General features: G+C 35.7%; 2 protein-coding genes and 1 pseudogene across 2 annotated transcripts in view; 2 read left to right on the forward strand and 1 right to left on the reverse strand.

The window, feature by feature from the left end:
- LOC146405189 (olfactory receptor 1165-like) overlaps positions 1–15,765 on the reverse strand; it is a 458,625-nt gene that overhangs the window by 372,843 nt on the left and 70,017 nt on the right. The gene's annotated exons all lie outside the window — the stretch shown is intronic.
- Positions 1,389–6,203, forward strand: LOC146405215 (olfactory receptor 4C11-like; annotated as a pseudogene).
- On the forward strand, positions 14,357–15,295 carry LOC146405216 (olfactory receptor 4C13-like). The gene has a single exon (XM_085015201.1). It carries the CDS (start codon positions 14,357–14,359, stop codon positions 15,293–15,295), a length of 939 nt encoding a protein of 312 aa, XP_084871327.1.

The raw sequence follows: 15,765 nt of genomic DNA on the forward strand, positions 1-15,765 counted from the left end.
ATACATATATGTGTGTGTGTATATGTGTGTGTATATATATACCGGAATATATATATAGTATTATGTTATATATATTTTATTATATATGACTAAATTCTGATGATGTTCATTAGTAACACTTAGCAGTTTTATACATTATAGCTGATGATTTTATGTGAACTGTAACACTGTTATATAATTTCTCTAGGAATATGAAAGCAATAGGCCACTTATATCAAATCATTAAGTAAAGAATGTTATACTATATTTCCAAATTTCTTGGTGCATTCAGAATCTTTTTGCATTGCACATGTAAATATTTTATGCTGATGATTAACCAGAAATAGGGACAATTCAAATAAAATAATATTTCATGACAGACTGGAATTTCAATTGATTAAATAAAGTCATACTCTATAAAGTACTTGCCTACTTTCTAACAAAAGTTTCTACAATTTGCACACGTCTGGCTCATAATAAAAACCAATGGGAGTTCCATCATGGCTCAGCAGCTAACAAATTTGACTAGCATCCTTGAGGATGCAGGTTCAATCCTTGGCCTTACTCAGTGGGTTAAGGATCTGGCGTTGCCCTGAGCATGTAGGTGTAAGTTGCAGACATGGCTTGGATCCTGTGTTGCTGTGGCTGTGGAGTGGGCCAGAAGCTACAGCTCCGATTTGACCCTTAGCCTGGTAGCCTCCATATGCCATGGGTGTGGCCATAAAAAGCTAAAAGCAAAAAATAAAACAAACAAACAAAAAAAACAAATGAATATATTTAGATATACAGGAGGATGAATAAAGCTAATAAAATACAGGCCAAAAAAAAAGTAGTACTGGTGATAAGGAAATTTTCTCTACCTTTATCTGTTTCAGAGTCTCAGATGAACTCTGGTTATATCTCTTTGGGAAACCATAATTTGTATTTAATCCTATTTAATCATGATTAAACTAGGAATAAGAAATAAACTGAAACTGAATATGGTATTATATGAATAAATGGTTTTTCTTATTATTCCCCCTGCTCTTAGCAAGTTTCATCACTATATGAGTGTGGGCTTTTTTTAAATATCTCTGTTAATCAATTTGCTTTGGGTAACATTTTGTTATAAAAAGCTATTTTTTAAAATATATAGCTTTATTTACACACAAAGTGATTTCAGGATAAATATATTATATTCATTCCTTCCATACTAAATTCATTAAACAACAAATATTTTTGAGCTCAAGGAATGTATCACATACATTAAAAGCTGCTGGGGATTCAGTGTTGAATTGAAAAGAATAATCCCAGTGATGCCTTCTCAGAGCTTCAAACCATTAAGAGACTCACAAGGAGAACAGAAAGTAAAATACACCTTTATAAAAAGTAAGAGAGTAGAAGCACTGGTTGCTATGAAAGCATGCATGATGGTCATACAACAAACACCTGGGGATTTAGAAAAGACTGCAGGAGTAAAAGGTCTTCAGAAAAATGGAACTCAAAGGGTAAAAAATACTCAGTAGTTTGAATAGACATCAGTTGGAGTAAGACTGTTCTAAGGAGATGGAATATGTAACAAAGGTAAAAAGGTGAAAATAAAAATGCAGGAATCCTAATAAATGTGATATAGCTGTGGATGTTAAATCAAATATTCATTCAAAAAGTACTTATTGAATGCCCACTGTGTACCAGGCATCATACTGGACACTTAGCTTATCAAGGGAAAATAGCAAGATATGAAGTTAAAGAAATCAGAACAGAGAAGTTCAAAAGGGTCTTATCATTGTGTTAAAGCTTAATTCTCAGCACTATGAAGAAAATATTGGAAGTATTTTTAAGCTAGAGAATGATGCAGTTAGATTTGAGATTTAGAATGATGATTCTAGATATAGAATGGAAAATAGATTGAAGAGATTAAGACAGGCAGCAGAAAAGTAAAGATGTTACTGTAATGATTTGAATGTGAAATGATGGAAGCTTGAACTTCAGTGGTACCAGATATGATGCAGAATGTTGTGGACACCTGCTGCATTAGGTGAAATCTCCTTCACGGTGCCAGTGCACCCAGAAATAACTGCTGTGTGTCTGGGCTGCTGATAGCCCATAACCCCATTCTTTCTGGACAATTGCATCAGAGAAAATTGGAATTACCTCATTTGAAAATTATGTCTACCATCCTAGGGTCTACTGGTCAGCAATAAATGGCTGGAGCAGGGGTGAAAGGCTGGTCCCCTTGACTTAAGGTGGAACCAGTATCTTTGTACAATAAGTACTCCAGAACTCCCACAGTGCCAGGATAAAGTGAAACTCTAATTGAGACTATATCCCTTTCCTTCTACCATAGGCAGCTTTCCTCAATCCTTCTGCTCAAAGATTACTTTTATAAATTTCTGTCTCAACATCTGCATCTAGGAAAACCAAATTAAAATGGAGAAATAAAGATTCAATAAATATTTAGAAGTAGAAAAAAAAAAACTTGATACAGGATGAAGCTGTGAGAGGGAAGAATCATGAATGAAATCCAGATTCTGACATTGACCACTGGATGCTGAGGAAACCAAGAAGGAGGAACAGAGAGAAGAAGAATGTTCTTTGTCAGTGAAAAGGTCTCTCCACCCCAGTGGACATGGCCACTCACCCTGTGACTGAGGATTAACCCTTCCTTGCCTGAAGAAACTGTAATGAGCTCTCCTGTGACAGTTGTCATGAAAGACATTGCTATTTCTCCTCAGGAACCACCACAAACACCCCAAATTCCTTTCAGTTCTTTAACCAGTCAAAAGTCCCAGCAGGCACCTAAAAGTGAGGTACAGTGTGACACAAGAGGCATGCACTGCACTCCAAAATAACTACTTGAGTTTTCTAATTTATACAGGTAGAGAGAGTCCAGGGACTACTTGTGGGAATAGATAGTCATAGAAAAAAACATAAACTTTGATCAGATCTGATGTATTGATATGCACTCACTAATCAGAGATTTGGCGTTTAGTGTTTCAGCTTAAAAAAGGCTCTTACAGTTTGTGAGGTGTGACTAACACATGAACCAAATGATGGCCCACAGTGAGCAGCCTAGAAATGCCACACCTGCCTTGGCTTAATGTAGAAGAAGAGATTCAAAGTTGTAAATATTTTGGAAGATTAAAATGGGTTTATCATTTAACGTTTACACCGCCACCCTGAGAAGTTTTGAACACAAAAGTTTCATCATAACTCTGAGGGATACATTTGTAAGGAGAGCTTCAACATCCTGGAACACCTCTGTGATGGCTGCCCTCTGTAGGCCAGCACTCTAATGGAAAATACTAGATTGCACTGCCTTGGGAAATGTAAATTTGAAGAATGTGGCTTGACCCCAGGTAAAAAATGCCATTCATTTTCATAAATTTATGTTTGGTAACAGGTTTATACTTACAGGTAGGTTGGAAAAATAATACAGAGAGTTTCCAGGTAACGTATATTCAGTTCCCCCCTCATCTTAGTATGGTACATTTGTCATAATTAATTAGCCACCATTATTACATTATTTTTAACAAAAATCCATATTTCAACTAGATTCATTAGTCTTTACTGATGTCATATTTCTAACATCTGACTCCGGAAACCACATTATATTCAGGTGTCAAGTTTTCTCCATTCCCTCCAAATAGTGACAGTTTCTCTGACTTTTCTTGTTCTGGATGACCTTGACCTTGATAGTTTTGAGGAGGACTAGTTGGCTCTTTTGTATAAAACCCCTCCTTTGGGGTTTGTCTGGAATTTTGCTCACAATTAGAGCAGAGTTATGAATAGAAAGACCACAGAGATAGGATATAATTTTCAGCACAACATAAGAATGGGTACATACTCTCAAAGTGATTACAACTGTGGATTTTAACTTTGACCAACTGACTTAGGTCCTGTTTGTCCTATTTCTCCACTATAAATTTACTATATTCCCTCATTCCATAGTGTTGTCTTTGGATGGAAGTCACTTCCTCACACTTAAAAATTGGACGTTTTGTGGATGGAGTATCTATATAAATCATCTGGAATTCTATCTAGCCTCCCATATGTACTAGTAATTAATCCAATTATTAATTTCATTATAACTTATGAATATTTATTTCATACTTGAGTTATACTTCAATTCTATGTTATTTTTTTCCATCTTTGGACATCAGGGGTCTTTCATTTGGATCCTGTTTCCTTTGATGTATCCTCATCACTGTGTGTGGTTAAGCACTTTTCTACTTTCTGGCTCTACAAGATGCTGCCCCAAACCCAGAATTAGCCATTTTTTCATAAAGCCCTGATTCATTGTTTGGAGAACGATATTACTAACAAAGACTGGGGGAACTTAACTGTGAATGAAATTGAGCATTTTCATATGCTTAATTATTTTTAATAAAAAGAAGAGTACCTGTTAAAATAAATTATTTTGTCTATTATTTAGTTTACAGTATTTTTCTAAGATTAACAAGTGAAATCCATTTATACTTGAAAATTATGTTTTTGTCTTCTATGAGTTGTAGATGGAATTTACCAGTTTGGCAATTACAATTTTTTATTGACTCTGAAACAATTTGGAGAATATAAGGGCACATAAAAGAGTTTGTCCAGCTTTTGGCATATAGCTAGATATGAACAAATTTTGTCTTTTTATTTTTTTTACCTCTCTCGCATGGAGAGTACAAGGCACTAAAGATGCATTTTACAAGAATTCTACTGAGTTCCAGATATGAACTGGAGCTTGTTCTCCTATTATTTCCTTTAGTGAGTCCCTGTGTCATAAGAAAATACACTGAAGAAAAATAATGAATAAGGGGACAAATTTAACTTTGGACAATATAATATAATTTAAATAGGGGCTCCTATTAATAACAGGAGCTGAACTTAAAATAGTAAACACCTAGAAAGTTTTGAGAAGTAAAGTAAAAAGACAAAATTAAAGCAGTAGATTCAAATAAATCTCATTATCGGCTGGAACACTGGCTTGGTATTCATTGACAAAATTTTATGTTTATTGTTTCCTTTTCTACAGCCCACCTTCTATCCTATGTGTGTGTATGTATGTAGGTTATATTATGAGACATTCTGAAATGTTTAGACAATCATTCCTCAATATAATATTTACTTGAAGAGTATTGTATCACTGTGTTCTCTGTTCAAGATGTCAAATCACAATGAGTAAATCATGGAAAATTTTTCTCTGCTTCTGCAACTGGAAGAATGTCAACTAATATTGATATGTCCTTGACAAAAGCTAAAGAAAACATTCAGCTGGAAAAATTATTCTCTCATGCCAAATAAATTAATATTTGTTTTCTAAAGAATCATTGACTTTTGCATTATATTTCTATTTCTTATATCATTATTTACATACGCAAGCTTGGAAAATGGTTGAATAAGTATTATGATTTCCATCTTGTTCAGATAACACTGGCACACAGTAGTTAATGAGTACCCATTAGAAACTGGCATTTCCACGTTCATGTGTATATATTTGGCCACCAACCATAGTATTCATATCATAAGTTTTCTTCCCTTTCTCCTTTGTAGATTTGTCTAAACAGTTCTTTCTCCTCATTGAGTGAAACAATGCAGCAAAACAACAGTATCACTGAGTTCATCCTCTTAGGATTGACACAGGATCCTCAAAAGCAAAAAATGGTGTTTGTGATCTTCTTCATTTTCTATGTGGGAACCTTGGGGGGCAATTTGCTTATCATTGTGACCATCAAGTCTAGCCAAACACTTGGGAGCCCCATGTATTTCTTCCTATTTTATTTGTCCTTGGTTGATGCCTGCTTTTCAACCTCCATAGCCCCTAGACTAATTGCATATTCTCTGTCTACAAAGAAAATCATATCGTACAATGAGTGCCTGATTCAGGTCTTTGCATGCACTTATTTGGCTACATGGAGATCCTTGTCCTCATGGCCATGGATCGCTATGTGGCCATCTGCAAGCCCTTGAATTACCCAACCATCATGAGGTGCCAGGTCTGCATCATCCTAATTGCTTTTACATGGATAGGGTCTTTTCTACATTCTATGGCTCAGATTATCCTGGCCTTGAGACTGCCCTTCTGTGGATCCAATTTGATTGATCACTACTGCTGTGATATGCAGCCCTCGTTGAAACCCACCTGCATAGATATTTATGTGATGAATCTCCTGGTGGCATTTAACAGCAGGGCCCTTTGTGCAAGCAGTTTTGTAATTCTGATGATCTCATATATTGTCACCTTGCATTTGCTATAAACCACAGTGCAAAAAATGCATTTGATGAAATGCAATATCTACTCATGATTAAAACACTTACCAACGTGGGTATGGAGGGAACCTATCTCAACATAATAACAGTTATTTATGACAGATCACAGCCAACATGATACTCAATGGTGAGAAGCTGAAAGAATTCCTGCTAAAATCTGGAAAATAATGCCCACTTTCACCTCTTCTGTTCCACATAGAATTGGATGTCCTTACCACCCCAATCAGAAAAGAAAAAATAAAACGTATCCAAATTATAAGAGGAGAGGTAAAATTGTCATTATATGCAGATGACATTGCCCTATATATAGAAATCCTCAAACAACTCACACAAAACTACTAGAACTGATAAATTCAGTAAGGTAGCAGGAATACAAGATTAATATCCAGAAGATGGTTGCATTTCTTTACACCAACAATGAAGTATCAGAGTGGGAAATTAAAAAAAATCCCTTTTACATCACAGTAAAAAATAAAATACTAAGGTATAAACCTGACTAAGGAGGTGAAAGACATATGCTTAGATGTATAAAATATTGGTAAGGAAAACTGAAGATGATTTAAAGAAATGGAAAGATGTATATATACCATTTTATTGGCTTGGAGGAATTAATACTGTTAAAATGGCCATACTCCTCAAAGTGATCTACAGATTTAATATCATACCTCTCAGGTTACCCAGGATATTTTTCACATAACTAGGACAAAGAATTTTAAATTTTATGTGGAACCATAAAAGACCCAGAATTGCCAAAGCAATCCTGAGAAGAAAGAACAAAGCTGTAAGCATAACCCCCCCAGGCTTCAGACAATACTACAAAGCTACAGTTATCAAAGTAGTGTAGTATTTCCACAAAAACAGACATATTGATCAATGGAACAGAATAGTGATTGCAGAAGTAAACCCACACACCCATGACCAATTAATCTATGACAAAGCCGGCAAGAATATACAGCGACGAAAAGATAGTCTCTTCCATAAGTGGCATTGGAAAATGGACAACCCCAAGTAAAGGAATAAAATTAGTAAATTGTCTAACATCATATACAAAAATAAACTAGAAATGGATTAAAGACCCAAATGTAAGACCAAATACTTTAAAAATCCTAGAGAAAAATATAAGCAAAACACTATTTGACATAAATTATTACAATATTATTGATCTGTCTCCTAAATCAAAGGAAAAAAGCAAAAACAAACAAGGACCTAATTAAACTTATAACCTTTTGTACAGTAAAGGAAACCATAAAAAAAATTAAAATATACCCTATGGGCTGGGAGAAAATATTTGCAAATGATGTTACTGACAATGATCTAATTTCCAAAATATACAAGCAGTTCATATGAATCAATAACAAGAACAACCAAAAAAATCCAATTAATAAATGGGCAGAGGCCTAAACATACATTTCTACAAAGACAGACAGATGGCCAAAAAATACATGAAAAGGGGCTTGACAACACTAATTATTAGAGAAATACAAGTCAAAAGTTCAACAAGGTACCATTTCACACAGGTAAGAATGGCCATCATTACAAATTCTACAAATAATAAATTCTGGGGTGGGTGTAAAGAAAAGGAAACCCAGGAGTTCCCATCGTGGCGCAGTGGTTAACGAATCCAACTAGGAACCATGAGGTTGCGGGTTCGATCCCTGCCCTTGCTCGGTGGGTCAAGGTTCCGGCGTTGCCGTGAGCTGTGGTGTAGGTTGCAGACGCGGCTCGGATCCTGCGTTGCTGTGGCTCTGGTGTAGGCTGGCAGCTACAGCTCCGATTCAACCCCTAGCCTGGGAACCTCCATATGCCGCAGGAGCGGCCCAAGAAATGGCAAAAAGACAAAAAGACAAAAAAAAAAAAAAAAAAAAGAAAGAAAGAAAAGGAAACCCTCTTACACTTCTGCAGGAAAGTAAATTGGCACAGCCACTATGGAAAACGGTATGGAGGTGTCTTGAAAAACTAAATATAGAGTTGCCATAGGATCTAGCAATCCCACCCCTAGGCATATATCCCAAGAAAAATGTAATTCAAAAAAATAAATGCACACCCCTGTTCATAGCAGCACCATTTAAAAGAGCCAAGACATGGAAGAAACCTAAATATCATGGAAAGATGAATGGGTATAGAAGATGTAGTATACATACACAATGGAATACTACTCAGACATAAACATAATGATATAATAATGTCTTTTGTAGCAACATTGATGGATTTAGAGATTATCATACTAAGTGGAGTTAGTCATACAGAGAAGGACAAATATATGGTATCACTTATTTGTGGAATCTAAAAAGTATACAAATGAATTTATTTACACAGCAGAAGCATACTCACAGACACAGAAAACAATTGTATGTTTACTAAAGAGGAAAAGGAGTGAGGGAGGGAAAATTAGGAGTTTGGGATTAACATATACACACTACTATATATAAAAGAGGTAAACAACAAAGTCACACTGTATAACATAGAGGACTATATTCAATCTCCTATAATAAACCATAATGGAAAAAAAGATTTAGCATAAAACTCCCATAAGCCAGGCTGTGTGATATTAAAGCATGACAGAACGTTAATAAATTGATCTAAAAGTATGTATTTTTTTACAAATATATCAATGTAATCCAATGAAGGAAGAATAGACTTCTCAACAAATGCTGAATCAATTGAATATCCATATGTGATCATAAAAAAAATGAACTTCAGGAACCACCTCAAACTATACACAAAAATTAACACGAAGTGAGTCAGAAAACTAAATGTTAAACCTAAACTTAGAAAAATCATAGAAGAAATATTTTTGACCTGAGGTAGATCAATATTTTAGTCGTGACACATAAGGACAAGCTGTAGGAAAAAATAAAAGAAAGAAACTTGGCAATAATTTTAATCTTCTGCTAATCAGAGAGCATAGCTTTTAAAAAATAAGCTATCCACAGACTAGAAGAATGTGTGTGTGTGTATACACAAATAAATTTACATAGGATAAATACATATATGCATACATTTCCTATATAAATATATTTTCCATTTATGTTATAAATATAAAGCATATGACAAAACACCTATACCTAGAATATATAAGTAGCTCTTCCAACTTAGTAATAGGAAACCCAGAATCCCTACTTTTAAATTGTGCAAAGCACTTGAAAAGAAACTTTCAGAAAAAAAGGTTACACAAATGGCCAATAACATTTTTAAATGTTCAACATTATCAGTCATCAGGGCAAGTAAACTATAAACTTCAGTAATTTACCACTGCATACCGCCTAGAATGACCAAAAGAAATAAAAATAACACCAAGTGAAAAGCACATGGAACAACTCTTATGTTTGAATTTAGAACCCTAGACTTTTGTTTATTTAATTTTATTGCAGTATAGGTGACTTACAATGTTGTATTAGTTTCAGTAGTACAACAAAGTGAATCAGTCACACACACACACACACATATATATATATCCATTCTTTTTTCCATATAGGTTATTACAAAAATTGAGTAAATTTTCCTGTGTTATACATTAGGTTCTCACTAATCATCTCTTCTATACACTAGTGTGTATATGGTATTCCCACCCTTCCAATTCTTCCCTTCCCCCATTTCACCATGGTAATTGTAGGACTGGTTTTGAAATCTGTGTGTTTTTTTCCCTGTTCTATAAATGTTTTTAATCATTTTTATTGTATTCAACATATAAGTGATATCATATGATATTTGTCTTTCTCTTGTCCTATTTACTTCACTTAGTATAATCTCCAGGTCTGTCTATGTTGCTGCAAATGGCATTATTTCATTCTCTTTTAAGGCTGAGTAATATTACATTGTATACATGTACCACATCTTCTTTATCCATTTCTCTGTCAATGGACATTTAGGTTGCTTCCATGTCCCGGGTATTGTAAATAGTGCTGTGATGAATACTGCTGTGTATGTATCTTCAAATTACGTTTTTCTCCAGATAGATGCCCACATTGTGATTACTTTTCAAATGGTAGTTCAATGTGTAGTTTTTTAAGGAATTTCCATACTGTCCTCCATAGTTGTTGCACCAATTTACATCCCCACCAACAGTGTAGCAGGGTTCCCTTTTCTCTACACCCCTGGCAGGTTTTACTGTTTGTACACTTTTTGGTGATGGACATTCTGACAATGAGATGGTACCTCTGCAGTTGACTTGCATTCCTCTAATTATTAGTGATGTTGAACATATTTTCATGTGTTTTTTAGCCAGCTGTCTGTTTTCTTTGGAGAAATGTCTATTTAGATCTATTGCCCATTTTTTTATTGTTTTTGTGTTGTTTGTTTGTTTCATATAAATCACCATGAGATATTTGTAAATTTTGGAGATTAATCCCTTGTCAATCACTTTGTTTGCAAAGACTTTCTCCCATTCTATGGTTTGTCGTTTCTTTCTTTTTTATGTTTTCCTTTGCTGTGCAAAAGCCTGTATGTTTAATTAGGTCCCATATATTTATTTTTATTTTTATTTGTATTATTATAGGAGGTGGATCAAACACGATGTTGCTGCAATTTATATTAAAGGGTTTTATATCTATATTTTCCTCTAGGAGTTTTATAGTACCTGGCCTTATGTTTAGGTCTTTAATCCATTTTGAGTTTATTTTTGTGTAGGGGGTAAGACAATGTTTTAATTTAATTCTTTTACATGTAGCCGTCCGGTTTTCCCAGAGCTACTTATTGAAGAGACATTATTTCCCCCACCTTATGTTCTTTCCTCTTTGGTCCTAGATTAGTTGACCGTAGGTGTTAGAACCCCAGTCTTGTGCTTTGGATATCTCTTCACATTTTTAAGGTCACCTGGTGTTCCATAATGACCACCACAGGGTCCCAAGGTGACTTACCTGGAACCCTTTAGAATTTTTGTTTGTTTTCATAGTCTTGTGATAACTGGGGGGAAAGACACATTTTGGCATCAAGAACTACTGACAGAACAACTCCCACTGATGTTATGCCCTCCCTGCTTTGGTTCTTAGGCAATGGATACAGGTTTACAGAAGTGTCTTCATACGGGATAAAACAGAAGTTCTATGACATGAGTACACAGTTTTAACTATATCACAGATCCTCGTGCTGGAATTATTCCATCCTTGCTATTTACATGGCATTCAGCTTTCTTAGAAACCCAGGTTCAGAGAGAGAAAGCGGACTCATACGTTTTGGTTGCAAGTGCAGGAAAACACAATTCCCCACTCAAGAATGACTGTTTCTCAAGTATGTCTCTCCAGAATAGCTGCTTCTAAGACAGAGCCTTTCCATCAAAAGATATAATTAATTCCTAGGAGAGAGAAAATAGCAGCTACAAGACAAGGAAATTGAACATTTGTAGAAACCTCTTTAAATATCCATGCATTGCAGGTAAATGTCTTTTTTGTTTACATCTACAGAGCAAGATTAATCAAGGGTGAAATGACTCATTTGAATATGCTTCTACCACACTCTCTGCCTTCTGCCTATGGGACCAGAGCTGTCTACAGAAGATCATTTCTCCATGGCGTTCCAAATGAATCCATTCTAAATCCAACTCCCAGGTTTTCTGTGAAAACTATTTGATGCTTCATGCTAGAAGGACTTAGACTTGTTTTAAAAAACCTTACTTTTCTACTATTGATTTTATATTGAATTATCTGAACAGTCTCTTTCTGTGTGTGCCATATCTTTCAGAGCGAAAGGTACTTATTCCAAGAGGAAGTCAATTTGAACATGGGATTATTTCTGAACACCCCCAAATAGCATTAAGACTGTCAGCCAGAAGGTAAGTTTCTCAACAGTGCTGATGCTGCCGAAAGATTGTTATGTTCCATGTTAGCAATCATTGTTATCCAATCCCAGTAACAGAGCATTTGACCACTACTTTCTTCAAAAGAGAGTCAGCAAATATCATTAGCCTAATTTGACAGAAGAAAACTCTCACAGAGATTATGAAATTTATAGGATTCAGATCTCTAACACCAGATATGCTGCTTCTGCCATCACGTACTTTCTTTAACGATTAAGACTAATTATGAGGGAGTTCCCATCATAGCTCAGTGGAAACTAATCTGACTAGTATCCACAAGGACGCAGGTTCGATCTCTGGCCTTGCTCAGTGTGTTAAGGATCTGGCATTGCCATGAGTTGTGGTGTAGGCTGCAGACCCAGCTTGGATCTGGCTTTGCTGTGGCTGTGGTGTAGGCCAGCGGCTTCAAGCTGATTTGACCCTTAGCCTGGGAACATCCATATGCCATGGTGTGGTCCTAAAAAGACCAAAAGAAAAAAAAAAAAGGACTAATTAATGAGAATGAAAACAAAATAAAAATACACTCCACATACAAAAGTATATAAATGTGAATATTAAGTGATATAAACCATAACCTGCTTAGTCCAAATATGAATATAAAGAACTTGTCCTGAGTTCCACTGTTATGCATAATATGAGTCTCTGTGGCTTCTTTAAAAGTAAAATTGGAGATGATTTTTCCACAGTCTATTGCATAGTTAAATGTTTCCCTGCATTATTGCTCAAAATATTAATTCTCCCTACCCCTTGGTTCAAAGACAGGAAAATAAATGAAGGTCGTTTGTTTATCTAGAAATGCATGGTGGATATGTTCATATATGTTTTATCAAATATTACCGTAACACATTGTGAGGTGGACAATATTATTCTCATTTGATATTGGAGGAAACAAGCTGTTAAGGGGCCAAGAAATATACCCCAGATTAAGAAATTACAGGTGGAGAAAGGCAAAATTACTATCTGGGCTTTCTGATTCTCAAAATAACTTTCCACAACACTGGGACTGTCACTTTCAAAATTTTGCAATAGAGTCCGTGGGATTATGCTTTGGAGGGGAATCGGGAAGAGAAGAAATGAGGGTGAGCAAAAGACAAAGAAAAATGAACTTTCAGTGAAAGAAGACCCACACGTTTATTAAAATATGGGGATTTCAATATGTTACACTGAGTGTAAGTGTGTATGGGTATTTGTGTATCTGCTGATATTCTGCTTCATATATACATGTCTCTGACATTGGATTAAATTAATTATGGTTATTATGGTTATATGAAAAGGAGTTTACTATTAAATATTGTTTATTATAAAATAATTTCATTGATTTGGGTTAAATATGGGGAGGAAAATAGTAAGCATGGTTCTGATCTTTATTATCTGCTTGATATTGGAGAGGATCCTTAACTTTATGCACATAGTTCTTAATTGTAAAACAAGCACGAAAATGACTGTAGGAATTTTCTCACAAGTGTGTAATGAGAAATAAATAACCACTGTCTGCAAAAACACCAAGAGCAAGGTAACTGTTCTAAGTTATTATTACCATTACTGTTAACATTCGTTTCTGAGATTGTTTCTCATCTGCAAAATGCGTGCAATCATACCACCCACTCAGGGTGCTATCATGTCATGCATATAGCAAACAAGCATTAAAAGTATATCTATAAGCTGTTAGAAAGTCATGGGACTTAGACAACATACTTCACCAAAGCTATTACAATAACTCCTGTATTCTTTCATTACTTTCCCATCACCAATGCCCTGTGACACTTCAGGTCCACTGGCATTATAGTCTGGTGTTGGGGTTCCTTTCTCTGGCTTCCACCTCCTTACAGAAACTCAGCCCACTTCTTCCAAGTGACACAAACATCTTTACTAGAGTTAGATGCAATATTGCCTCTTTTTCAAACCTTCTGCATCCTTCCACTCATATTCTCAATTACATTTTCCTACTTCTGAATTTCCTAAGAATAAAGGGAAAATTCTTGGCTTGGAATTTGTAGACTTTGCATGCATTTTCAACCACATGTTTTAGGCTTAGCTACACTCTGTGAGATCTATTGCCTCACCTGAGGCTCTGGGTCATCTCAAAGGATTAAGTCTGCCCAGATCATATCCTGCCTCCGTGTCACTGCATTCCTCATGTCTATATTTTAAACATCAGCTTCCTCCAGGAGAGAATTTGAGTAATCTTCAAGAAATCAAACCCTTCTATCTCAAAAAAAAAAAGTAACAGGAATTTAGAATTAAATAGAATCTAACCATCTGTTGTTTAATACATGAAGAGGTTTAATGAATTCAAGTTGAACTAATAAAAAGTGACTTTTTTTTTCAGGCGATGCAATTAATCATAACATGAGACACATGGAGAATAGAAACAACGTGACAGAGTTTGTTCTACTGGGGCTCACACAGAATCCACACATGCAGAAAGTCATATTTGTGGTGTTTTTGATCGTCTACATGGTCTCCATGGTAGGAAATATACTCACTATGGTCACCATCACCCTCAGCCCATTGCTGAAGTCCCCCATGTACTATTTCCTGGCTCATCTCTCCTTTATTGATGCTTGCTATTCCTGCGTCAATACCCCTAAAATCATTGTAGATTCATTCTATGAAAAGAAAACCAGCCCTTTCAATGAATGTATGACCCAAATCTTTGGGGAACATTTATTTGCAGGTGCTGATGTCATCCTACTTACTGCAATGGCCTATGACCGCTTTGTGGCCATCTGCAAGCCTCTGCACTATACAACCATTATGAACTGGCGGCTGTGTGGCCTGCTAGTAGGAGTATCATGGGTAGGAGGCTTTCTTCATGCAACCATACAGATCCTCTTCATCTTCAGATTGCCCTTCTGTGGTCCTAACGTCATAGATCATTTTATGTGTGATCTGAATCCTTTGCTAGATCTTGCCTGCACTGATACACACACTCTAGGGCTCTTTGTTGCTGCCAACAGTGGTTTCATCTGTCTGTTAAACTTCCTCCTCTTGGTTGGCTCCTATACAGTCATTCTCCACTCTTTAAGGACTCAGAGCTTGGAGGCAAGACAAAAAGCCCTCTCCACCTGCGTTTCCCACATCACAGCAGTGGTCTTTTTCTTTGTGCCCTGTATATTTGTATACCTGAGACCTGCAACCACTTTACCTATTGATAAAGCAGTTGCTGTCTTCTACACTATGATAACTCCCATGTTAAACCCCTTAATCTATACCCTGAGAAATGACCAAATGAAAAATGCCATTAGGAAATTGTGTAGAAGGAAAGTGATGCCAGGTGACCAATAAAATGTGCATGGAGCCCCATGTCCATTCAACTGATGCCAAGGTCAAAAGAACATTGTTATCTCAGTAAAGACTATCTATGAGATATAGAAAAAACAATAATCCCTATAAATTACAGATTCTGCAAGGGGGGAGAAGAGGTAGGAAAAGAAAGAAAAACTCTGCCTGGGATGACTCTTAGAAAAGTTCTAGCAAATTAGAGTTTAATTTTACTAGCTTCATAATTGTTTATGGACTCATAACCTTTCATACCAATACAATGAAATAAAATAAAAATACACTTATATTCAGCAGTAAATCTTTACAACAATATAAAGAAGTAGGCACTGCTATTATCTACATTTTTATATGTGAAAAAACAAACAGAGAATATTCTGAAACAGACATATTGATGAACTAGTAACCAGAAACCAGCTGACCTCTCATACCATGTTCTTATCTGCTGTGACAGACAGCCAGGCAATGATAGAAAG

The sequence above is a fragment of the Sus scrofa genome, chromosome 2 (assembly GCF_054392235.1).
Source record: "Sus scrofa isolate SSC_HxYL_T2T_F1_AM1 chromosome 2, Sscrofa_HxYL_maternal_Yorkshire_Landrace_v2.0, whole genome shotgun sequence".
NCBI lineage: Eukaryota > Metazoa > Chordata > Mammalia > Artiodactyla > Suidae > Sus > Sus scrofa.